This window comes from Phocoena sinus, chromosome 15 (genome assembly GCF_008692025.1).
Source record: "Phocoena sinus isolate mPhoSin1 chromosome 15, mPhoSin1.pri, whole genome shotgun sequence".
Lineage (NCBI taxonomy): Eukaryota > Metazoa > Chordata > Mammalia > Artiodactyla > Phocoenidae > Phocoena > Phocoena sinus.
Genome location: NC_045777.1, coordinates 72,294,283 through 72,319,557, shown reverse-complemented (window position 1 = coordinate 72,319,557; position 25,275 = coordinate 72,294,283). Strand labels below are relative to the sequence as shown.

General features: G+C 49.8%; 1 protein-coding gene across 2 annotated transcripts; it reads right to left on the bottom strand.

The window, feature by feature from the left end:
• Window positions 1–12,749: 12,749 nt before the first annotated feature.
• On the bottom strand, window positions 12,750–25,208 carry FBRS (fibrosin). Of its 2 annotated transcripts, XM_032605795.1 has the most exons (18): window positions 23,664–25,208; window positions 23,203–23,382; window positions 22,426–22,461; window positions 22,276–22,305; window positions 21,167–21,215; window positions 20,775–21,075; window positions 19,104–19,405; window positions 18,693–18,898; window positions 18,533–18,577; window positions 18,124–18,219; window positions 17,819–17,887; window positions 17,009–17,038; window positions 16,557–16,628; window positions 16,126–16,246; window positions 15,940–16,020; window positions 14,953–15,036; window positions 14,621–14,828; window positions 12,750–14,522 (listed from the first exon to the last, which is right to left on the bottom strand). In XM_032605795.1, the coding sequence occupies exons 1-18, from the start codon at window positions 24,117–24,119 to the stop codon at window positions 13,934–13,936; spliced, it is 2,955 nt and encodes a 984-aa protein (XP_032461686.1). In that variant the 5' UTR covers window positions 24,120–25,208; the 3' UTR covers window positions 12,750–13,933. The 2 variants fall into 2 exon arrangements, with proteins under 2 accessions (XP_032461686.1, XP_032461687.1); XM_032605796.1 differs by lacking the exon at window positions 18,533–18,577 and having other exon boundaries at window positions 23,664–25,198.
• Between the last annotated feature and the right edge of the window lie 67 nt (window positions 25,209–25,275).

Sequence of the window (25,275 nt, the reverse complement as noted above, 5' to 3'; positions counted from 1 at the left end):
TCCTTGAATAGTGATATGTGTTTGCAAATATCTTCTTCAAATTTGTAGCTTATAATTTTGTTTTAATTTTAATATAGTTTTATGTATCAATATTTTATTTTATAACTAACCTTTTGTGTTTTGAGATTCGTTATTACTCCAAGGTCAGAAAGAAATTCTCTTATATTTTCTCCTAAAACTTTTAATGTTTTGCCTTTGATAATTAAGTCCTTATATCTGGAGTTGATTTTTGTGTATAGTGTGAGGCAATGATCTAATTTCATTTTTTCCTATAGAGAGAACTTTTTTTCCAGCTCCATTTATTGGATAGACCCTCCTAGGATCTGCCGTGCCACCCCTGTCATTTATCAAAATTTTTTTTATTCATGAGTTGATTTTGGTGAATTTCTATCACTACCAACACCATCTTGTCTTCATTGCAATAGCTTTTTAACAATTCTGGTAGAGCAAGTCTCTTCTCTTTATTCTTCTTCAGAAGTATCTACCTGTTCTTAGCTCCTACTTCTCTGTATGTATTTTTTAATTGGCTTGTTGAGTTTCATGAAAAACCCTGTTGTAAGCTTTATTAACATTGCATTGACGGTTACAGATCAATTTGGAGAGAACTGTATCTTTACAATATTGTCTTCCTATCCATGAACACAAGCTAGCCCCATTTGCTTATTAATAATAAATCTTGGAGATTGTCCCAGATCTGCATGTTGGGATCTACCTTATATTTTATTTTACCTTATATTTTAAAAGGCCATACTAGACCATTGTGTGAATGTTGAGTGATTTATTTAATCACTCTCCTATTTTGGACAGTTTAATTATTTTCATTCTCTAGCTCTAGGAACAATATTTTTGTGGAAAACCTGTAGTGAATATCTTCACATACATGAAAAACAGTGTTTGATTTTGTTTTTTAAGTCTTTCTTTATTGCTAACTTTAGCCTGTTCTGCACCCAGCACAATGGCTCTAGATGTCCTCCGTCTTTTTTCATCACCGTCTTCCTCCTGCTGTGTCTTCCCCAGGAGACTGGCAATGGCTCTGTGATCCCTAAGTATTGGGGTCAGGGTCCCCTAGAGAGTCTACAATTGCTTCTCCTGAAGCTAGGGGTGGGGTGGGGAGATTTGGAGTAAAATAAAGTGATTTTGTTAGGTAAGAAAAATTGCTTCATTTCTAAGGTGTGTCAAGTGTTTCATACACATTTCATCACAGCCGCCCGACCCAGCCCTGAGAGGTGAGCATCGTTACATCGCTGTTATTCCTACATTAGCCTTAGACACTGAGGCCCCAGTTCACCCAGCGTTTTAGAGACCTCAACTGGATTCCAAGCTGGGGTTGTCCCAGCTGGCCTCAGGAAATGTTTATTGACAGTAAAGCAGGGTATGAGTATATCAACAAACACTTATTAACCAATCTTTCTCCTTTTTCAAAGTTCCAAATATTTCCATCAAGGGCTCACTGTCTCGTTAATGAAAAGAGTAAACGCTCATTTGCATCACTGAAGACCTCTTCTCCTTCACAGCTTGGGAGGGCAGGGGCTGGTATTAGGGAGAGAGTTAGAGACCATGAGACCTGGTCTCTAGGCACCTAACATAGGCTCTGACACCTGGTTCCGTAAATGTTATAATCATTCAGGACATTTACAGAATAATGACCCTAACAGCTGCTATTTCCTGGGCGTTTACTAAGTCCCCAGCGCTTTGCGAGGCCGCCTTCTTTTGCCGCAGCTTTTAGTCCTCCAGGCTTTTGAGGTCCAAGGACTTGTCCCTTTTTTGGTAGGTGTGGTTAACTCTCAGGTTCAGAGAGGTAACTAGCCTAAAATCACAAAGCAAACAGCTAGCAAAGCAGGGTTTCAAACCCATATTTTGTCTGACCCTAAAGTCTGTCCCTCTTGAATTTTTCACTAAATTTACATGAGCCTTTTTCATTGTTGCACCTCAGTATACACTGAGGATACTCATCCCAGTCTTACCTGCCTTGCAAGCAAGCCTTGTGGGCATTACATTCTTAGTATTAAATAACCAACTCAAGCAAGTTGGTGCTAGAGGCAGCCTAATATGAGTAAGCATCTTAACCATTTCTAGAACACCAGTGATTCTCACAGCAACTCCATTGAGATACGCTTTATTACTATTCTCACTTTGCAGATGAGGAAACTAAGGTTCAGAAAGGTAAAGTCATTGGCTCAAGGTCACTCAGCTCAAGCCTACTCTGGATTTGATGGGTCCTGGAGAAAAGGTGGGAGAAGGGGGGAAGGAAGGCAAGAGAGGACTCCCTCCAAGAGCCAGGGCAGGGCCTCCCACCAGTTGGTGGGAGGGTTTGGGAGGAACTAGCAGCTTGGTGAAGGCATTTGTCAGTCTTACCCACCACTGCCCACGCACAACCCCACAGCGAAATGCCTGGCATGTAGAAAGTGCTCCACAAACACTGCTCCCAGGCTCTTCTTCACTTGGTAGCCGGCAACAGCCCACACGGCTCCCCTCGCTGAGGCTCCAGCTCACCCAGCACGCTCCCACCTCAAGAACTGGCTGGGCACTGCTCCCCCTTCTGCCTGAAGCATTCCTCTCCCAATTTTTCTATTTTTAATTTTTGTTGTGATAATTAAATTTTATGTTTTTGTAAAAGTTTTACATATAAATATATATATTTTTAAAGTAGAAAGAGTAGAACATGATCCGTAAAGGTGAAACCGTATCTCCACTCCCTAGAAGTTCCTATTGAGCAATTCTCAAATATCTTTCTAGAAATACTCTATGCATGCATAGATATATACTTTTCTCACATAAATGGTAGCAAACTATACACACAGTTCTTCCCTGAATTTTTTTCTTTGCGGTACGCGGGCCTCTCACTGTTGCGGCCTCTCCCGTTGCAGAGCACAGGCTCCGGACGCGCAGGCTCAGCGGCCATGGCTCACGGGCCCAGCCGCTCCACAGCATGTGGGATCCTCCCGGACCGGGGCACGAACCCGTGTCCCCTGCATCGGCAGGCGGACTCTCAACCACTGCGCCACCAGGGAAGCCCTTCCCTTAATTTTTTTAACTTAACACTACATCACAGGGAGCTTTCCTTATCTGCCACACCAACCAGTACAGACACACCTCATTCTTGTTAATTGTTCCATATTTATCCATTGATGATCCTACAAGTTTAACAGATGCCTGTGGCTAGACATTTGGGTTGTTTCCAGTCTTTCCATGATAACAAACAGGGTTTCCGGGAACATTACTATTATTATTGACTTATAATTCATATACCATAAGTTCACTCTTTTAAAGTATACAATTCAAAGGTTTGGGGTTTTAGTATATTCACAAAGTTGTACAACTACTACCACTACCTAATTCTGGGAACATTCTTTTTTTTAAAAAAAAATTATTTATTTATTTTTTTTAAAGTTCCAACTCACTTCTTTTTTAAATAAATAAATAAATAAATAAATAATTTTTGGCTGCGTTGGGCCTTTGTTGCTGCACGCGAGCTTTCTTTAGTTGCGGTGAGCAGGGGCTACTGTTTGTTGCGGTGCATGGGGTTCTCATTGCGGTGGCTTCTCTTGTTGAGGAGCACAGGCTCTAGGACGCGTGGGCTTCAGTAGTTGTGGCTCATGGGCTCTAGAGCGCAGGTTCGGTAGTTGTGGCCCACAGGCTTAGATGCTGCGCGGCATGTGGGATCTTTCCAGAGCAAGGCTGGAACGCGGGTCCCCTGCATTGGCAGGCGGATTCTTAACCACTGCGCCATCAGGGAAGCCCCTTTAATATTTACTTTATTTATTTATTTTATTTATTTAGTTGCACCAGGTCTTAGTTGTGGCTCTCTGGCTCCTTAGTTGCGGCATGCATGTGGTATCTAGTTCCCTGACCAGGGATCAAACCCAGGCTCCCTGAATTGGGAGCCTGGAGTCTTAACCACTGTGCCACCAGGGAAGTCCTTGGGAACATTCTTGAACACATATTTTTATGGCCTTGCCTGAATGTGTCAGCAGGAGGCACCTCTAGAGGTGCGGTGGATAAGCTTTAGGGAGATGATTACTTCCAATGGGAAGAAGGGTGGGGCTTATTTTTACGAAGAGAGGCTTGGGATCTCTGCATTACCCTCTCCACACTGAGCACATGCCTATGGCAATGACCACCTTGTCCCTTAGAGAAAATTAGGTTCATCTGGATTTTCACACATTGGATTTGCTTAAAGCAGGCTAGGCCCCTAAATCGTCCAGTTAGAACAGGCTAGTGATGGGAAATGCCCCCATCACGTGTGGACTGTAACAACCCCCTTCACAGACCTTACTGTTGTGCCGTTGTGTGGTCCTTTAAAAAACTAAATCAGGTAATGTCTTTCCACTGTTCTGAAATTCTAAAAAAAAAAAAAAGTACAGCCTAAATAAACTGTAATGGCTAGCATCTCACTCAGAGTAGAAGCCAAAATCCTCAAGTCCCTACAAAGGCCTGCCAGGTCCTACACGATCTCGTCCCCGCACACCTCTTGGATCTCATCTCCCATCCCTCTCCCTCTCACTCACTCTGCTCTAGCCACACTGGTCCCCTGGCTGATCCTCCAGCTCACCCAGCACATTTCCACCTCAAGGACTTCACCCTGCTCCTCCCTCTGCCTCGAGCATTCCTCTCCCAGGTATTGCATGATTCCTTTCCTCACTTCATTCCCACTCTGCTCCCTTGGCATCCCTTAGAGAAACCTTCTTTGATCTCTCATAGAAAATTGCACACCAGGGACTTCCCTGGTGGTCCAGTGTTTAAAAATCTGTCTTGCAATGCAGGGGATGCCAGTTGGATCCTCGGTTAGGGAACTAAGATATCACATGCTCAGGGGCAACTAAGCCTGAGCTCCACAACTAGAGAGAAGCCTGCGCACTGCAACAAAAGATCCCAGGTGCCGCAACTAGGACCCAGTGCAGCCAGTAAATAAATAAATAAATAAATGTTGAAAAAAATAAAAGAAAATAGCACCCCAGAACTTTCTAGCCTATATTCTACTCTTTTTCCTTAACAGTTATCGCCAACTGACATATATTTATTTCTTTACTCTTTCTGCCCCCTCTAGAATTTTAATCTCCCAGAGAAAAATACCTTTGTCTTTTCTGTTCACTGCATGTTGCTATAACACTGTAGATAATAAATATTGATGGACTTAATGAATGAGTAGCTTTCACTGAGGCACAAAACAAAGATTAGAAAAAGTCTAAAGGGCAGGGGAGGGGGGAATGGGCAGAAGATCTGAAGAGACAATTCACAGAAAAGGAGAATACAAGTGATTTGTAAACGTCTGGCAAGATGTTCAGCTTCACTCATAATAAAAGAAATGCAAATTAAAACTTCAGTGAGTCACCATCTTTCACCTATCTGATTAACAAAGATCAAAAAGCTTGTTATGGGCTTCCCTGGTGGCGCAGTGGTTGAGAGTCCGCCTGCCAGTGTAGGGAACGCGGGTTCGTGCCCCGGTCCGGCAAGATCCCACATGCCACAGAGCGGCTGGGCCCGTGAGCCATGGCCGCTGAGCCTGCGCGTCTGGAGCCTGTGCTCCGCAACGGGAGAGGCCACAGCAGTGAGAGGCCCGCGTACCGCAAACAAACAAACAAAACGCTTGTTACTTCTCCATGTTAGCAAGGGTGTGGAGAAACAGGTCTTCTCATACACTGTTGGTGAGAATGAAAATTGGTGAAAGGTTTTGTGGAGGACAATTTAGCAGCATCTAAATCTTGAAAGCATGTACTCTGGCTTAGCAATTCCTTGTCTAGAAACTGATCCTGCAGGTTTATTTGCTCAAGTATACAAAGATGTGGGTATTCACTGCAGCACTCCTTATTCTAGTAAAAGACTAAAAAGAACGTAAATGTCCATTGATGGAGACTGGTTAAATATATTATGGTATAGCCTTACAATGGAATACTATGTAGAGACTAAAATGGAGATGGATTTCTATGTGCTGAAATGGAATAACCCACAAGAGACTGTTAGTTGAAAACAGCAATGTGCTGAACAGCATGTACTATATGTAAACATTTGTTTAAAAGAAAGAACAAAGGAATTGTTCTGCAGAAACAAACAAGAAATCAAATGATGTCTCCGGGGAAGGGGAAATGGAGCAGGGTAGGAGGGTCAGAGGAAGGAAGAAAACTTTTTATTCTACCTTTTTTAATAACCTACAAACTTTAATGTTAATTACCCTAGGCATAGAAGCAGATAATACATGCACATGAGACAAAAATCCAAAAACATAAAAGGGTAATAATAAAAAGTAAGTCTCTGCTAAAAAAACCCAAAACACCCAGAACAAAAAACACAATGGGGCTTCCCCGGTGGCGCAGTGGTTGAGAATCGGCCTGCCAATGCAGGGGACATGGGTTCGAGCCCTGGTCTGGGAAGATCACATGCCGCGGAGCAACTAGGCCCGTGAGCCACAACTACTGAGCCTGCGCATCTGGAGTCTGTGCTCCGCAGCAAGAGAGGCCGCAACAGTGAGAGGCCCGTGCACCGCGATGAAGAGTGGCCCCTGCTTGTCACAACTAGAGAAAGCCCTCGCACAGAAACGAAGACCCAACATAGCCATAAATAAATAAATAAATTTATTAAAAAAAAACCCACAATGATGGGGGTACATCAAAGGGACACAGGAGCCAACTGAAAACTGGAGAGTAATAATTAAAGTAGTACTAGTGTTTAACCTAAAGTATAAAATGAATATCCATAAATCCATCATAATATAATATAAATAAATGATTGAATAAATAAATTCTTACCATACAGAAGAATTCCAAATAGTTTATGTATATATTTTTGCCCTCAAGGAGGTGGAGCATAATGTCTCAACTCCTGTAGTCTGGGCTGTGCATAGTGACTTCCTTCCTAAGAGTAGGATAGGGAAAGGAGTAATTTTACAGTGGAATCTCACAAGCACTACCTCAGCCAGGTGATTAAAGTTAACATCAACAGTGATAAATCATCTTGGGCCTTCCCTGGTGATCCAGTCATTAGGACTCCATGCTTCTACTGCAGGGGGCACGGGTTCAATTCCTGGTCAGGGAACTAAGATCCCGCATGCTGTGTGGTGCCAATAAATAAATAAATACAAACCGAAAAAAATTGCAAATTAAAAAAAGTGATAAATCATCTTGAAGGCATGTACCCTTGATATGATGAGATGAAAATGGCATTTTACCTCTGCCTACTCCCCAAACGTATAACCTCTAGTCTACTTCTAGGGAAAACAACATACAAATCTCAATTAAGGGACATTTTATAAAATATCTGACCAGTAATCCTCAAAGTTGTCAAGATCATCAAAAACAAGGAAACCTGGGATTTCCCTGGTGGCGCAATGGCTAAGAATCCGCCTGCCAATGCAGGGGACACAGGTTCGAGCCCTGGTCCGGGAAGATCCCACATGCCGCGGAGCAACTAAGCCCGTGCATCACAACTACTGAGCCTGCGCTCTAGAGCCCGTGACCCACAACTACTGAGCCCGCAAGCCACAACTACTGAAGCCCGCGTGCCTAGAGCCGGTGTTCTGCAACAAGAGAAGCCACCGCAATGAGAAAACCGCGCATCGCTGCGGAGTAGCCTCCACTCATCGCAACTAGAGAAAGCCTGCGCGCAGCAACGAAGACCCAACGCAGCCAAAAATAAATTAATTAATTTAAAAAACACACACACAAAAAAAGAAAACAAGGGGCTTTCCTGGTGGCGCAGTGGTTAAGAATCTGCTTGCCAATGCAGGGGACACGGGTTCAAGCCCTGGTCTGGGAAGATCCCACATGCCGCGGAGCAACTAAGTCCGTGTGCCACAGCTACTGAGCCTGCACTCTAGAGCCCGTGTTCCACAACAAGAGAAGCCACTGCAATGAGAAGCCCACACACCACAACAAAGAGTAGCTCCCTCTCGCCACAACTAGAGAAAGCCCGTACACAGCAACGAAGACCCAGCACAGCCAAAAATAAGTAAATAAATAAATAAATAAATAAATAAATAAAATAAAATAAAATAAAATCACTACATTATGCCAAAAAAAAAAGAAAAAAGAAAAGAAAACAAGGAAACCTGGAAAACTCACAGTCAAGAGAAGCCTAAGGAGACATGATGACACTGGGACAGACAAAGGGCATTAGGTTAAAACTAAGGAAATCTGAAAAAAGGATAGACTTAATAATAATAATGTATCAGTACTGATTCATTAATTGTAACAAACGTGAGATGTTAATAGAGGACTGAGTGGGCGGACATACAGGAACCCTCAGTACAATCTTTTCAATTTTTCTGTAAATCTAAAACTTCTGAATAATAAAGTTTATTTTTTTAACATCTCCACATAAGAATGTCTCCTTTCTTCTCCTGAATCCGTAAGTCATATAACTTCTCTGAACTTCAATTTCCCTATCTTGAAATAGGGAAATTATTTTGAATCCTTCCAACTACAATCAATAACAACACTCTCATTTAGTGAATGAATGTTCACTGTGTACCAAATTCTATGCTAGGCACCCTTTACATGCATTATTCCCGTGTAACCATCACAGTGAAACTGTGGGCTAAGATTGTCATTTTTCTTCTTTGTCCACTATGGAAAGAGGCTACAACTACACCAAGACACAAAGCTTTGGTTGGTGGAAACCAAATTCAAACTCCGTTATATCTGGTGTAAAAGGCTCTAAACCTGTGTTCTCCACTGGCTCAGATCCCTCCTTCCCTCTTCTATGCCCGTTGGTAGATGCTTCCCACCCCAAAGCCCGTTTTGAAAGATGTGCTTCCCCAGCAAACTGCTTGTAACTAAGCATTCTCTTTCATCAATCTCTAAAAATCTCTTTCTTAAGGTTTCTTTCTTTTTTTCTTTAAATTTTTTTGGAGTATAGTTGATTTACAATATTGTGTTAGTTTCAGGTGTACAGCAAAGTGAATCAGTTATACATATACATATACGCACTCTTTTTTAGATTCTTTTCCCATATAGGCCATTACAAAGTATTGAGTAGAGTTCCCTGTGCTATACAGTAGGTCCTTATTAGTTATCTATTTTAGATATAGTAGTGTGTATATGTCCACCCCAATCTCCCAACTTATCCCTCCACACACACCCCACCCCCTTATCCCCTGGTAACCATAAGTTTGTTTTCTACATCTGCAACTCTATTTCTGTTTTGTAGATACATTCATCTGGACCCTTTTTTTAGATTCCACGTATAAGTGATATCATATGATATTTGTCTTCCTCTGTCTGACTTACTTCACTCAGTATGACAGTCTCTAGGTCCATCCATGTTGCTGCAAAATAGCATTATTTCATTCTTTTTTATGGCTGAGTAATATTCCATTGTATATGTGTACCACATCTTCTTTATCTATTCTTCTGTTGATGGACATTTAGGTTGTTTCCATGTCCTAGCTATTGTAAATAGTGCTGCGATGAACACTGAGGTGCGTGCATCTTTTCAAATTATGGTTTTCTCTGGATATATGCCCAGGAGTGGGATTGCTGAATCATATGGTAGCCCTAGTTTTAGTTTTTTAAGGAACCTCCATACTGTTCTCCATAGTGGCTGTACCAATTTACATTCCCACCAACAGTGTAGGAGGTTTCCCTTTTCTCCACACCCTCTCCAGCATTTATTGTTTGTAATTTTTTTGGTGATGGCAATTCTGACTGGTGTGAGGTGATACCTCATTGTAGTTTTTATTTGCATTTCTCTTATAATTAGTGATGTTGAGCATCTTTTTAGCCATCTGTATGTCGTCTTTGGAGAAATGTCTATTCAGGTCTTCTGCCCATTTTTTTGAATTGGGTTATTTGTTTTTTTGATATTGAGCTGCATGAGCTGCTTGCGTATTTTGGAGATTAATCCCTTGTCAGTTGCTTCATTTTCAAATATTTTCTCCCATTTTGAGGGTTGTCTTTTCATTTTATTTATGGTTTCCTTTGCCATGCAAAAGCTTTTAAGTTCTTTTTTACGGTTTCTGATCAGAAAGGCATCACCAGCAATGACAGCAGTCGTTCTTGGAGTATGTACCCTGTGCCAGACACAGTTCTAAGAACTTTATGCTTACTAACGTAGCAAATTCATGCAGTAATGGTAGAAGAAACCATTAAAACTCCAGGTTCATATATTGTTGGTGGGAATGTAAAATAGTTCAGCCACTTTGGAAACTAGTTTGGCCGTTCCCCAAAATACTAAATGTAGAGCCACCATATGACCCAGCAATTCCACTCCAAAGTATATACCTAAGAAAATTGAAAACATGCATTCATACAAAAACTTGCACACAGATATTCACAGCCGCATTATTCGTAATAGTCAAAAGAAACAACCCAAATGTTCATCAACTGAAGAACGGATAAACACAATGTGGCATATCCATACAATGGAGAACGTTACTTGGCAATAAAACGGAAAGAAGTACTGATGCAAGCTACGACAGGGATGAACCTTGAGACCATAATGCTAAGTGAAAGAAGCCAGTCATAAAAGACAGGTTGAATTGTACAGTACGTGAATTATATATCAGTAAATTTGTTTTTAAAACCCTCCATTTTGCAAATAAGGAAACCATGGCACAGAAATGAGCACACTGCTTAAGATTACACAGCTACTCTGCTGAGCTCATTCAGAACAAAGAAACACATTTCCAAATAGCAGCCTGATGGTGAATGATTTGGGTTTCGTTTTGTATTTCCCCAATGTTGACAGTCGTTTCTGGACTGTCATTTTACCTCTGCCTAAGGAGCTGCATAAGTTAGGGTCAGAACCAGAGATGGGTCAATGGAAGACAATGGTTATTGAGGATAGGCCCTAACAAGGTATAGCCCTTGGGATTCTTTCCCTTCACTCTTTCTTCTCGTATGAGTTTATTGCTCCTCTCTCACAGTAGCATGTAAGCTCCAGGAAAGCTGGACTTTTGTTTTGTTTACCTCTGTATCCCCAGTCACTAGTTCAGCGCCTGGCATGATAGATGAAGCGAACAGCAGTTGAAAAAATAAGAGGCAGTGCAGACAGGGAATCAGACAGAGGGAGGTTTCTGACTTTGGTGCTGGTGAAACTCTCAGAGGTGGAAATGGAGTAGGGGTGGGGTGGTGTGCAGCATCAGAGATCTGAGGTACTTGCGGGAGAGATCTAGGAGAGGTTGGATATATGTATCTAGAAAATATTTCACTGAGAATTCCATACCCAAATGCTTACAGGGACCAGGGAAGTGCCCTGAATCATGCCAATGCCCCATTCCTAGACAATAGAGTGGAAAGGACAGTGACAATCTGGAGAGAATACGCCCCATCTCAAGTGACAGTCATAGGGAGAGCAGGTACAATGTTAACAGATCTTTGGATTTTTCAAGAGAAGCTGAACACAAGGACTGCCAGGTGAAATATTGTCTGCAAGCCAAGTTTCTCCTGGTCAACCCGTTTCTGACTTGTTGGAGCAAGGTAGACCTGAGTCCTCCCTAGAAGTCTTGGGTGTGTGTGGTGGTAGCAGAGAGTGTTGGATGCATCTTTCCTAAGGTGATGGGTATACTGGGAACAAGTCAATTCTGGGTGGCTTGGGTGGGAGCCAGCTTCTCTAGCTCAGTTTAGTCGTCACTTGGTTTTTAATGATTACATCAAAGAATGATGTTAAGTGTAAAAAGATAGTCGTAAAATAGTACATTTCACAGGATCCCATTTTTTTCATTATATTTTGAGCATACAGTTAGTAAAATAACTGGAAGAATATGCCCAACAGTTAACAGTGGCCATCTCTGAGGAATGGGATCATGAGGCACTTTCTCTTTGTACTATGTATTTCTGTGTATTTGAACTGTTTTATAATGACCATGTATAAAAGAAAAACCAATACTGATTTTTTTAAAATTATAGATCTTTTATCTTTTCTAACATTAACTACTATCCATGTTCATATATATGTGCAGGTAAACACAAATACCAAATGACTGACAGTGGTTACCTTGGGAAGGGTGCAGGGCTGGGGTATGTTGACACGTGAACGGGAGATCTAGTTTTGCTGTCTTTATTGCTTGAATCTTTCTTTTTTATAAATTATTTTTTAAATTAATTATTTATTTTTGGCTGTGTTGGGTCTTCGTTTCTGTGTGAGAGCTTTCTCTAGTTGCGGCAAGCGAGAGCCACTCTTCATCACAGTGCGCGGGCCTCTCACTACTGCGGCCTCTCTTGTTGCGGAGCACAGGCTCCAGATGCACAGGCTCAGTAGCTGTGGCTCACGGGCCTAGTTGCTCCGCGGCATGTGGGATCTTCCCAGACCAGGGTTCGAACCCGTGTCCCCTGCATTGACAGGCAGATTCTCAACCACTGCGCCACCAGGGAAGCCCTATTGCTTGAATCTTACACACAGTTGACCCTGGGGTATTGATTCCAGGACCTGCCATGGATACCAAAATCCTCAGATGCTCAAGTCCCATAGTTGGCTCTCCATATCTGTGGTCCCACATCCACAGATTCAACCATTGATCATGTGGTACTGTATGAGGTATTTATTGGGAATAAAACCACGTATAAGTGGACCTGTGCAGTTCAAACCCGTGTTCAAGGGTCAACTGGAATATGTACTCCTGGACTGTAGAAAAATGTGAAAAACTTCAGTGCCCAACACTCCAATCCATCCATCCAGAAGTAGAACAAATTGTTCAGGTGGGAAGGAGGGGAAAACCTTCATCAGGACATGGACAATATTGTCCTCATCCCTCCCCAACCCCAGGACCCAGCCCAATCCCCCCCAGGTGACCCACACACAAAGAGGAGCCAAGGGGCCTCATTGTAACACTCATTTTTATATAAATATCCGCAAGTCATGTTACAGAATAAGTCCCACTGGGGAAAAAAGTCAATGTTATGTTTTTGTTAAACCGACCCCTGCCTTCTAGGTTGGGCCCCAGCCTGGGGGCACCTGCTGCTTTGGGAAGGCTGGGGCTGCTGCCAAGAGGCTGCTGAAGAAGCTGCCTGTGTTGCCCACCCCCGGGCCAACCCCCTTCTTTGGTGTGTGGTACATGGTGACCTTCTCTGGCCCCCCTTAAGGAGCCTGCGGCAGGGTTCTGGGGAACAGGGTTCTGGAGAGCAAGGCCCAGGAATCCTGGGGGCACTTGGAAATAGAGTGGGGGGGACCAAGCCACTAAGGTGGAGTCTGAAGCTTAGAGGTTGCGCCTTTGGGGATGGGGGCACACAGAGGTAACAGGAACAGGTGGGGGGAACCTGGGCTGACAGCCAAGCAGGAAGCACTTGCCCTTCTTTCTAGCCTAGGTACCCAGGTCCCTTTTCCTGTTGGTCCACCTCCTGCTGGGCCCCAGATTTCCAGGGATAAGCCCTGGGTTCCTGCCTGTTCCCTCCCAGCTCTCCCCACTGCAATCCCCCCTCCCCCCACAGAGAGGCCAGAGGCTAGGAACACAGCACCAGTCTTAGGATTTAATTAACCAGGAAGGGGGATTATTGGGAGGGGCACCCCTGTAAAAATGTACAAAAGGTCTGGGGGGCTATGTGGAAGAGGAGATAAATATGTACATGGAACCCCCCTTCCTTTAGCCCCTCCTCCCCCAGCCCTGAGAGGGCATGAGGACTTGGGTGGTAGGTGAAGAGGAGGGGGGGCACTTTGGCCTCTGGCTTAGTGAGCCCTTGGGGAGGCAGGCCAAGGGCCTAGGGGCCCTCAGAAGGGGCGATGGTGCACCTCAGGAGATCACAAGCTATGACCTCTGAAATGACCCCCACTCTCATGTACACACACCTCTCTAAAGGCTTGTGACCTCTGCCCTCCCAGTGACCCCAAGATCCAACTGATGCTTGATCCAGTGGGGGTTGGGGCTTACTGCTCCCAGATTCCACGACCTCAGAGGTGGCTGGTGAGGTCATGACCTCTGCCCTCCAGCCCTGGCTTGAAACCTCAGCTCTAGGACCTTGTCAAAAGAAAAGGGGGATGGAGCTATGCCCCTGCCCCTCCCCTTCCCTCACCTGTCAGCCCGGGCTGGGCCAGGGGCCCGAGGTGGGGAACTAGGCCGAGGGGCGGGCACAAGCGGAGGTGGTGCCCCCAAAAGGGCTCCTGGCGGGGTCTTGCTGAGAAGGTGAGGGGTTCCTGGGGCCGCAGCTGGTGGCGGCGGTGGAGCCAAGCGGCTGTATAGCAGGGGATGGGCAGGCTCTAGACCGTAGAGGCGGGCAGCAGCCACAGCCCCTGGTCCAGTCAGCTCCTCACCTGCCTCATAGAAGCGGGGTGGCCTAGAGAGGCGAGGGGGCCCTGCCAACCAGGCTGGCTCCAGGAAGCCAGCACAGCGCTCTGGAGGACTAGGGCCCAGAAAGGGGGGTGGCCGGGGCCTCTCAAACAGCAGGTGAAGGCCTTGAGGCCCGGTGGTGGTGGCAGCGGCGGCGGCGGCGGCGGCAGCGGCGGCGGCAGCGGCGGCGGCAGCGGCAGCAGCAGCTTCCTCCTTCCGCTCTTCCTTTACCCGCACCAATTCCTTGGCTGGCCTGGCCCCTTCCTCGCCAGCCCGCGCCTTGGGAGTAGCAGGAGAAACTCGGAGCTGGGGCCGTGAGAAGGGGAGGTCCCTGGGGGCAGGGAGGAGAGGATGAAGGTACTCCGGAGGTTTGACTGAGGTAAGGGAGGGAGGAGGGCAGGGCAGGTGGGGGCTGGCGGGGAAGCACACCTGTCTTTCTCCTCCTTAGTGAGAGAGGGCTCCCTCCGCTCCACAGGCCGCTCCTTGTCTGAGCCTGGTGTCCGGGCGGCCTCAGGGGGCCGGACCCAGGCAGGAAAGGCCAGAGGACTGCGGTGCAGGCGGCCCCATGGGTCTGGCGGGGAGGCGAAGGCTGGTGGGGCCCCTGGGCTTTCTTTCTGGGCAAAGACGGCGCCGGAGTCTAGACAGAAGACAAAGTAGAAAGTGATGGGAGCAGGAGTGGGAGGTCCCACTCAGGCGTCCTCCCAGTCCCCTGCCTGAGCACAGGAGCCCACTGCCCCCACCCCACCCCGCCCAGCACTCACTGAATGTGGGGCTGCCCAGGCCTCCAAAGGCCCCGTTGGAGAGGGCAGCCAAGGAGGCGAAGCTTGTGGGACGCCCAAAGGGATCTGTAGGAGAAAAGGGGGATGGTCAGAGCATTGGGCGGCCGGCTCTGAGCAGGCATCAAGGACTGGCAGGGAAGAGACTGATCACCAAGCAGGCCCCAGAAAAGCACTGAGCTTTAAGGTGCAACGTGTTGTTTAACCTCACAAGCTCCATGAGGCAGACGGGAGCATTCCCACTTAAAGATGATTAAACAGGCTCAGAGAGGTGAAGTAACTTGCCAATCAATGGTCATCTAACCAGTGAGTGGAACCCCCAATCCAGGGCCTCTGACTCCAGAGGTCAGGCTCTTACCCCACAGCCCCCGACACCAGCCACCCAGACCAGCTCTACAGCACGCCACTCGCCTGAAGGCCTCAGCTAGCTTCCTCCCACCTGCATGCAGGGCTGCTCCCAACCTGACCCTAACTTCGTATATACGTCACATAGCCAGTCAGAACATGTAACTAGCAAGCTGCGGGAACCTCACAATTTCCTCTTCTAGGAACACCTTTTCCTAGGCCAGCCAGCTCAACTCCTCCTCGTCCATCCAAACCCAGGATAAATCTCCCCAAGAAGCCTGCCAAGATCACTGGGAGCCAGTGACCATGCTCTCCGCTGGGCCTGCACAGCCTTCCTCCACCCGACTCTCCCAGGTGGCACACTCCCCACTACCACTGGCTAGTTTCAGAGACAGTGACTGAGCTGTCAGGGATTGGCGATTACTCTGCCCTTCCCTATCCCATTTTACAGAGGATGAGATCAAGGCTCAGAGGGGGTAGGGTAACCTGCCCAAGGTCACAAAGCAAGTGGAACCAGGTCTACCCTCCATTCCAGCTGCCTCTCAGGTCTAACTTCTATCCCCAACTTAACACCTCCTGGAACTCAGGGACAAGGCTTAGGTTGCCCAACATGCCTTTGGCTCTTACCAATGTGGGTGCTGGGGCTCAGAAAGGGTCCGTGGGCCCCGGGAGCTGCCGTGAAAGGGTTGGCTGCAGCGTGGACGGCACCTGGGGCGGAGAGGCGGGAGATTCTGATGAGGCTGAGTGGACGCAAGGTGGGCCTTGGGCTACAGGTGGGCAACCTCAGGCCCAGAGAGGGCTGGCCAGACTCACCAGTCGCAGTGAAGAGGGAGGCGGCCGGGTGGGAGAGCTCCTGCCCAGGGGGCAGGGCCCCATAGGGCCCCGGAAGGCAGGGCAGGAGGTCGTTCCGAAAGTCAAGCTTGTGGGAGTCGCCCTGCGTGGGACAGGGAGAGGGGCAGTGAGTGAGGAGCCAGGTGTGGTCCCGCTCTTGCTCTTCCACCCCGAGGCCCCCTCCGAGGGCTGCCTGGCGCCAAGACAGGGCTTGGGTGGGCCTCTGCCTCTCTCAGAGCCTTCTCTGACCACCCCCCAGTTAGCAAGAGAACCTAGTGCTAACTGTGGAATTGCTCAGGCAGTGACCAGGGACAGGAGGGAACATTTCTGGCCAAGATTCTGCCAAGCTCTGCTGAAGGTAGATGCCCAGAGCTCAGGCAGGCCCACTCTCCCCAGCCCTCCGGCCCCAGTACCTTCATCTTTTCCTGGTGTCTCAGGATCATGTAAGCCACGCGCACGTGCATGGCACACCACTTCCCTGGTTTCTGCCGCCCCAGAAGGATGACCAAAGGGAAAGGGAAGGAAAGAATGTTCACTCATCACCCACTCCAGACCTGGCCCTGGGCCCAGCCTTGCCACACAACGTCCCCACTCATCACCCCTACACCTGAGGGATGACTAGGTTCATTTCACAGCCTAGGAAACTGAGGCTCAGAGAGATAAACTGTCTTGCCCAAGGTCCCACGGCCAGCTGTGTCTGAACCCAGGTCTGCGGTTTGCAAGCCTTTCGCTTCCTGCTGTTCCACATCTGGCTGCCTCCACGTCTTGGGCTTCTTGCTTATTCCCAAGCAAGACCCTCCCCTCACACAAACACCCTGACGCCAGCCCCCAGCCTCATGCAGCCTGAGGTCCTCACCAAACTCACCCTCAAAGGTGGCCGGAAATGGTCAGGGATCTGGGAATAGCAAAGCAGAGATTGGCAGCAGTTCAGACCTGTTTACTGACCTGGGCACCTCATCTCCACAGTCCCCAATGCCCCACCAAACACCTCCCTGAGACCGTGTGCGGCTCCCTCAAACCTTTCCTTTCCCCATCTCTCCCACTCCGGGCACCTCCCCTCCAGCACCAAGTTACTGAACCTGGCTCCAAGGAGGTGCCCTGCTTGGAAAGCTGTGGAGTGGGTTAGTGGGCAGGCAGGACAGGTTTCTCAGAGAAGAAGAGTAGCTATCTGATAAACAGCTTTATATAATGAAGATCTGCTTAAGATTTCTTTAGAAAAAAGCCTTTACTATTGTTAAAAGAAGCTGGAAAACCTCTGGTCTAGTCTCTCCTTTAGGAAACAGATCCTGTGCTTTTCAAGATGTTCCCAAAGCCCTGGGCTTTAAGGCTGCTCCCCATGTCACTTCACAAAGAAGCAGCTTATCTTTTCATTGTTTTATGGATAGAACTTCCTGGTATGATGTCATTTGAAAAAATGAGTGCTGTGACTTAGAAAATTTGAAAACCCCTACAAAAACCACCATCTTAGGAATCTTATTTCTGGGGCAACTTCATGAAATTCCTATCCCTCATGCCTGAGAAATCCTTCATTTATAGAAATTCCCTCTTCTCAGGTCCTCAGGGACACCCCTGACCATATATTAAAGGGAGGAATCAGTGGTTCACTCTCAAGTCAACCCTGCTCTCCCTCAACAGATATTCCAGCTGCCCGAGGACCTGCCTTGGCCCCCCTCACCTGTGTCCCCTTTTGGGGAAGCCCGCTCGGCACTGGCCCCAGTCGTGGTGGCAGCTCGGGGTTCGTGCTCTGGGAAAGGGGAGTGGAGGGATCAGTCAGGAGAGCTGACACCAGGCATAAGAGGGGTCTAAAACCAAGCTGGGGGCTGGGACAGGGAGGGAGCATGGCTTTGGAGAAACCTGGGTCAACAAGGGGAGGGCAGGAGGATGGGCATGGTTTTGGGGAATGGGAAGGTAAATGGATCCAGGGGTATCTGGGTTTGTAAGGGGTGGGAGGTGGTGGTGTCGTCTGGATTGGGAGCTCACCTTGGGCTGGAAGGCCCCCTGCAGGGAGCCAAAGGAGACAGCCGGCGGGAGGCCCGGAGGTAGGCCGGGCACTGCGGGAGGGAAGGCCGTGTACGGCTGTGGAGAGAAGGGGACTAGTCCAAGCCGGGGGTGGAGGTGCAGCCCATCTGTGGTCTGCCCATCAGTCCTCTGGCCTCCACCCTAAATCCCCCCCAGGGAGCTCTCCCAGGCTCAAGGCTCTTGCTTTTGAAGCTGAAGACTGGACCCCAACAATCAGGGCCACACGCATTGATGCATCCATGCCCACACACCACACACCCACACCACACACCCACACCACACACCCACCCACACACACCCGCGCGCGCACACACACACACGCACACACACACACACACACACACACACACACTCTCTCTCACACACTCACATTATGCCGGAAAAGGCCTTCCATCTTTCCTGGATATTTCTCAAACTAGGGAAGAGAAGGGAAGAGTAAGCTGCCAGCCAGGAACCCAGGGCCTTCCCCTGGAAGCCATACCCTCCCCCCAGGTCTCTGAGCCTCATCACCGGCCCAATGAGGAGCTCACCATGTGGGGGCCGTGGGGTGGCAGCAGGCCCGGGGGGTAAGGGGTGAAGTGCTGGTGGGTGTGCTGGTGGGTGTGCTGGTGCTGGTGGTTGTGCTGGTGGAACTGGAAGGCCAGGGGCCGGGCAGAGCCCCCTGCCCCCACCACCTCGGGGCCACCCTGGGCATTCAGGTAGCGAGAGTTCAGGTCCTGGCCGATCAGGTCCTGCTCTGTGGGAGGGGAGGGGGAGAAGGCTTTAACATCTGTAGCCACCATGTCAGCCTCCTTGGGCCCGGGTGACTGGCCTTCCCTTCTGGCTTTGGGCCGCTCCCTCCTCACGCCCTGCTGCTTGCTAAGGTCCAGATGCCCCGAAGCCAACTGGGCCCAAGCCCGGGGCCATGGCCCCCCACCCCCCGGCCAGGACCCCAAACTCACCAGAAAGGGCGTTAGCGGCTGAGGCCCCAGGGTGCCCTGGCACCTGCAGCAGGGGTGGGGGCGGGGGCAGGGCGGGGCCAGGGGAGAATAAGGAGGGGTGGGGGGGTGGGGGTGCGGGCCGCAGCCCGGGTGGGGGGAAGCTGTGGGTGGACAAAGGCAGGGGCAGTGAGGGCGTCGGGGGCCGGTGGGTGAGCTGCGCGGACGAGGAGGAGGCAGATGAGGAGGAAGAGGACGAAGAGGATGATGAGGGGGGAGGCTGAGCCACGGGAGGGGCCGGGGCCTTGGGGGGCGGCCGTGAAGAGCTGGGGAGAGAAGTGGGGAGATGAGTGAGGGGTTGGGAGGTGCCAGCTCTGACGGGAGGGGGTCAGAAGCCTGGGCGATACCTTGACCCTGGTTCTCCAACATGGAAGGTGGTAGAACCTGGCCCCCAGGACCCCCACCCGCCGACCCGGAGAACCCAGCCTCAGACTGAGGTACCTCCCACACCCAATAGCCCCCTCTCTCCTTCTCTAGGTCTCTTTTTCCACACAGCTGCCTCTGACGCCTCTGGCCACGTGACTTTCCCTTTTCTGACTCGACCACCGCACAAAACATATCGTTCACTTTGACGCTTAATTACGACAGGCCACCTGGGTTCCCACCCTAAGACAGTGGAAGCAGCACCGCCCTGGCCTGGCCTAGGAGTCAGGAGACCTGAATTCTAGGCCCATCTTGCCATTAACACCCTGGGTGACCTTGAGCAAGTCACTGCCCCTCTCTGAGCCTTAGTTTTCCCAATAATAAGAGAATGATAATGATGATAACAATAATAACAAAGACAGCATCGATGATAATAACAGTGTCAGTGATTCTTACCCTTTAGTGAGCACTTACTGTAGGCCAAGTGCTGTCACCTGCTTTATATGCTAATCCAAGTCTCCAACATTCCACATCACCTTCCCAATTGCTGCCGCATCCATGGAAACCCCTGTACCGTTTACTTCTTTAACTTAACTTAGTTTGTTTTTACTTAGCCTCACCAAGCAGTAACACGTGAAATAAAAGGATTGAGGAACTACTCATATGTTTTTAAAGCACATCAGAGCTGAAAAAATTTTACTCGCATAACATCTAAAATGCACTTACATACTACTAACAAAGAGCGTACACACTTTGGGAAACACTGCATTAACTCGTAATTAATCCTCACAACAGCTTTACAATGAAGGTACTATTATTTCGCTTTTCAGAAAGAAGAAATCAAGGCTCAGAGAGGTTAAGTGACTTGTCGAAAATCACACAGCCATTAAGTGGCAGAGCAAGAATTTGAATCCAGGTCTGACTGACACCAAAGCCAGCACTCTTAGTCATGATGTCAGCATTTCCCAAAGTATGTTCCAAAGAACACTATTCCTAGCAGATGTGCCTTGTGAAAATGTCTCACCAGCAAATAAGATTGGGAAACGGCACAAACTGGATTCCCCTCTATGTGTATATATAAGGGTTCTGATAAGTCCTGTAGTAATCTCTTCAGATTTGTTCCACCCAGCATCTCTCAAACTTTTTAGCCTCCGAGTCCCTTTTCAAGTCATATCCCACAGGTACCATCCCATCTCCCAGCCACAGAATTCAGGGGCTGACACCAAAATGACCAGGCCTTTCCAGACCAGGCCAAACCCCTGGACCACTCACCTGCCAGTGCTGAGGTCCAGGCTGCTGCCATAGGGGGAAGTGCGGAGGCCGAAAGGCGAGACCCGAAGCTGCAGCTGGGGCTGGGGTGGGGGTGGCAGACTGGGGGCGGCCGGCAAGGGTGCAGGGGGTGAGATAGGAGGCCGAGGGGCCGGTGGAGGCGGTGGTTCCTTCGGGGGGAAAGGCACTAGCAGCGGGTCGGGCCCTGGGGGCTGTTCCTGGCTCCGCTCCAGGCCCGACACTTTAGGGACTACGGAGAGTTTTGCTTCACAGTTCCCATTGAAGGCGCCATGGGGGCCCGAGGCTGTGAAGGCAGGACAGCAGATGTATTCAGTTGAGGTCCACGCTCACCCAATTTCCCTCCCTCGTCTCCAACCCCAGCCCTTGGGACCAACCTTTGCTGGTTGAGACAGTAAAGGACGGGTCAAGGTCATCATCGGAGACCTGGGGAAGAAGGACAGCGACAGGGTCAGGTTCTGGTCAGGTCGGGCCCTCACTCAGGAAGGCCAACAGCCTCTGGAGTCTGCTAGGAACTGGTAGTGGTGACAAGTCTATTCCATCAACTTAGCTGAAATCCACCAAAGATTGTGGGCTCTAGGGGGCCCTATGCTTGGGGAAAAGGGTAGAGCAACTGAGCCTGAGAATCTGATAGGCTGGGAGGACTGAACTGAGGCAGCATGGAAGTAGCAGAGAAACAAGCAAATCAAAAATGTCAGATATCACTAACTGCTGGCTCAGATGCCTACCTGGCTTATAGATTTGTTTGGTCCATAAACGTTAGCAAAATTCTTAAACTAATTGCTGATATTTAGAAATCCGGAGATTCCTCATAAAAACTCAGACTTGCAGGTTCTCTTGAGAATGGGCCGCTATTCTCCCAATAGTGGCTGCCCCGATTGGATAGACAAGTACTATTTGTTTCACCACAGTTCCTGTCCAGCCAACTTTTTAAACTACAGCAAGACACACATCAGGGAGTACAAATTTAGTTAGTTACAGGAATACAGCACCAACCGTTAGAACACACTGTTTCAAAATTAGCACATCAGCCCTAAGGATAAAATGAAATATACCTTTACAGGATATATTCTTAAACTGACTACAATGGTTTAGTGTTCTCACTGCCATGACCATCGTCTCAGCTCAGACTCTAATCTATAGGAACAGACTAATGGCTAGCAGGAAGGACCAACTGGATTCCACAGCCACTCCAGGTTTCCGTGGAGAACCACTGGTATCTCCAAGGACTTTGGAAAGGATGGCAGAGCAAGGCATGGGCCTTTGATTCTTTGGTCAACTGGCTCTAGTTACCAAATATAATTTGTCACTTACTCTCTCAATCCCCTGCCCCATACTTCCTCCCTAAAAATCTAATTCTGGCTCAACCTAACACACGTTCCCCACTTAAGGGGAGACTCTGTCTGCTGCACAAGGAAACTTTTAAGCTGCAGCTCATTTTACGAGCTGTAATACTGCCCACCCAACAAGTTCTAGCCCCACTCACCCTCTCGTCCAGATCGCTTTCCGTGTCACACTGGGGAGAAGGAAAGACAGAGGTGTCACAAGAGGGAAGAGGAGTGGGGGCAAAGGTCGAGAGGGGAATTTCAGACAGGGAGCGAAAGGGGAGGGGCTGGTACAGGTGGAGAGCACTTACTATGTATCCAGCTTCCAAAGAATGACGGGAGGAGGCCTGAGAAAGACCAGAGTCCAGAGGTAAGGGAGGCTGACTGGCGAGGCCTTTGGATAAAGTCTAAACTGCCCGGCAAGGCACTCAAGGCCCCTCATGACCTATTCTCAATCCCTTTCTACTGCCCACCCCCTGTTCTCAATGCTCTGGCAATTTTTCAAATATACCAGAGTCTCACATCTGTGTTTTCGCCCAAAACAACTTAGCCCTGTTTCTCTTCTTAGCAAACTTATGACTATCCTTCAAGGCCTGACTAAGACATCCCAGGGGGCTTTCCCTAACCACAACCCTCCTCCCATCCCCCAGACAGAATGAGTGGCTTCCTCATGTGGGCTTCTGCAGCATCTCTCCCAGATCTCTGCCTTCTGTTGCTTCTCAGGTTTTCGTCTAGGTATTTGCTCAAAGACTGCTTCTTTCCTGCTATACTGACACCGACTTGAAAAGGTGTGCAGAGACCATATCTAACTTATGATTCAACTAAGTCCCTTTGCTATATCTCTGAATTATCAATATGTTCTGACGCAGACATAGTGTCGGCCAAAAGCAGGCAAGTCTGACTGCGGACATGTCTTTGTCAGACCTGGATGGGTCAGTGGAAGCTCAAATTTGCTCTGCCTTTCTCTTTGCCCTTAGAGACTGGGGTCACTGTTTACCATGGGTAGCAGCACTGCTGACGGAAAATGGATCTATGTGAAGAACATTCTGCAGAGAGTTTTAAAGGACAGGGATTTGGGACAAGCTCACCTCTTTCCTTCTCCGCTTATTGGGCCATTTTCGGGCCCGATCCCCAGAGGGCCGGCCAGGCTCTCGATCAGAGCTGTCCCCTGGTTCCCCAGTTGCCCCACTGGAGCCCCCCCTCTTCCGCTTCCCAGAATGCTTCAGCCGATGCTCCAGTCGCTCTGGGGGCTGAAGAGACGCATCCTTCTGTGGAGGAGAAGGTGGAACTACAGTAGATGGAGAAAGGAAAGCTCCGACCTCTCTAGGGGTGACCAGGCTACCAAAGTGGCTCTCAGGCCAGGTAACCTGGTTGGTCCCTGGAGACTAGCTCTACCTCCTCCCACCCCAGGGTGGGGCAGCAGCCTGGCCAGAGGAGCCGGTTGCTCTGGTTTGGGGTGCCAGCATTCCCCCCTCAACTCCACCCCCTCCAGGCACCGTACCCTTCTCTCTGGCCCTCTGAAAATGTCCCCGGCCCCATCAGGCCCCACCTGCAAGGCCTCGAGGCTGGCAAAGCTGGCGATGGCGAAGCCATCGATCAAGTCCTCCTCTTCTTCTTCTTCCTCCTCAGGCTCCTCCTCAGCCTCCCCATCGTCTGCGCCCCCCTCCTCCTCCTCCTCCTCTTCCTCCCCGCGGCTGCCCGAGCCAGCAGGCCGTTTCCGAGCTCGGGGTCGTGGGGGCCGAGGCCTAGGACGCGGCCGCCGCCGTCTCGGGCCTCCGGGCCGCTCTCCAGACGAAGCTGACGACCAGGGCCTGGCGGGCGGCGGCGGCGACGACGACGACGAGGAGCCGCGCGGGGCGGCCAACAGGGCCCGGGGCGCGTCGCCGCCGGGACCTCGGCGGCGCCGCTGCTCCCGGTCTCGGTCTCGGCGCGAGCAGCGCCGCCGCCGCCGCTCCCCCTCAGCGGCCCAGCCCGGGCCCGGAGCCGCGGCCGCTGCCGTCTCCATGGCGACCGCCCTCAGCGCCGCATCCGGAGGCGGCGGGCCCCGAAACGGCCTGTCCGCAGGCCCGGGGTCGCAGGCGCGGCGCTGGCGGCTGCACAGGGACGAGAGGGCCACGGCTTCCCCTTTAAAGCAGGATCTGCTGGCCCCGAGCTTGCCCCAAGGCCAAGGCCCGGGGAGCCGGCGCCGCCCCCGGGGCGACAAGCCTGAGAGCCCCCTCTGTGGGGCCGGCGGGGCCGAGACGGCGAAAACAGGGCGGTCGTCCCTTTAAGGCAAGGCCTCAAGCTGTCCAGCCCCTGGCCCCTTTAAGACGACCCAACGGTGTCCGACCGGCCTAGTTCGGTGGCCGCCCCCTGCCAGGGGTCGAGACAACTCTCCCCGAGGAAGAGGAAGGGCCACCCCTTTACCAGGGGCCGAAAGCTCGCCCCGAAACGCAGACCTCCCCTTTAAAAGTGCCTCAAGTCCGCCGGCTAAAAGAGGCCACCCCTTTAAAGAGTCCAGGGTTCTCCAAACACCAGGCCACCCCTTTAAAGGCTCGGGAGTTAGTTTCTAGTCCTCCACAAGCGGCCACTTCCCCTTTAAGTTGAATTTAAAGGACTTCTTGCGTGGGGGAGAAGTGGCGGTGAGAATTCCCACTCGCTCCACTTCTCCCAACAGTACAGTTCTCAATTTGTCAGCATCTGGTTCGGTGACTTCCCCTTTAAAGGCTGGCGTTGTAGTCCGCCGAGATCTGTGGCCACCCCTTTAAGGAGATTTAAAGGGGCCTCTTCCAGGCCCAGCTCTTCCAGCCTCCGCCTCCGGTCGCCATGAAAGGCGCGAGGGGGGGGGCGGGGCCGCGGGGCCAGCCCTCCAAAGCCCCGGATGTGAGGCAACGGTGACGGGTAAAGCTTGTCTGTCTGCCGACATAAAAGTCTCTTCCTCCTTTCCTCCGTCTGTCTGACTTGCGTCTTAAGAGATCCGAAACGTCTGTTGGGCAGCGAGGGAACTCCAGCTCACCCTCCTGTCGTCTCCTTTGGAGTCTTGGGCCTCTTCTCCGCCAGGACTTCCCTGCCCCTCCTCCCTCTTCCTTCTCAGCCTACGCCTCCTTCCTCTCTCGGCCTCCTCCCACTCTCCGCCCCCTTCCCCCTCACCCCTCTACAGCCTTAGTCGTTGATAGGTTGAG

Excerpts from the sequence above, each read along its gene's own strand:
- FBRS (XM_032605795.1), bottom strand. The coding sequence starts at position 24,119 with ATGGAGACGGCAGCGGCCGCGGCTCCGGGCCCGGGCTGGGCCGCTGAG. Across the intron at positions 16,629-17,008 it reads ATTTCCGGCCACCTTTGAGG|AAACCAGGGAAGTGGTGTGC; the intron begins GTGAGTTTGGTG and ends CTGGGGCGGCAG. Across the intron at positions 14,523-14,620 it reads ACTAAGGAGGAGAAAGACAG|GGACCTCCCCTTCTCACGGC; the intron begins GTGTGCTTCCCC and ends CCCTGCCCCCAG.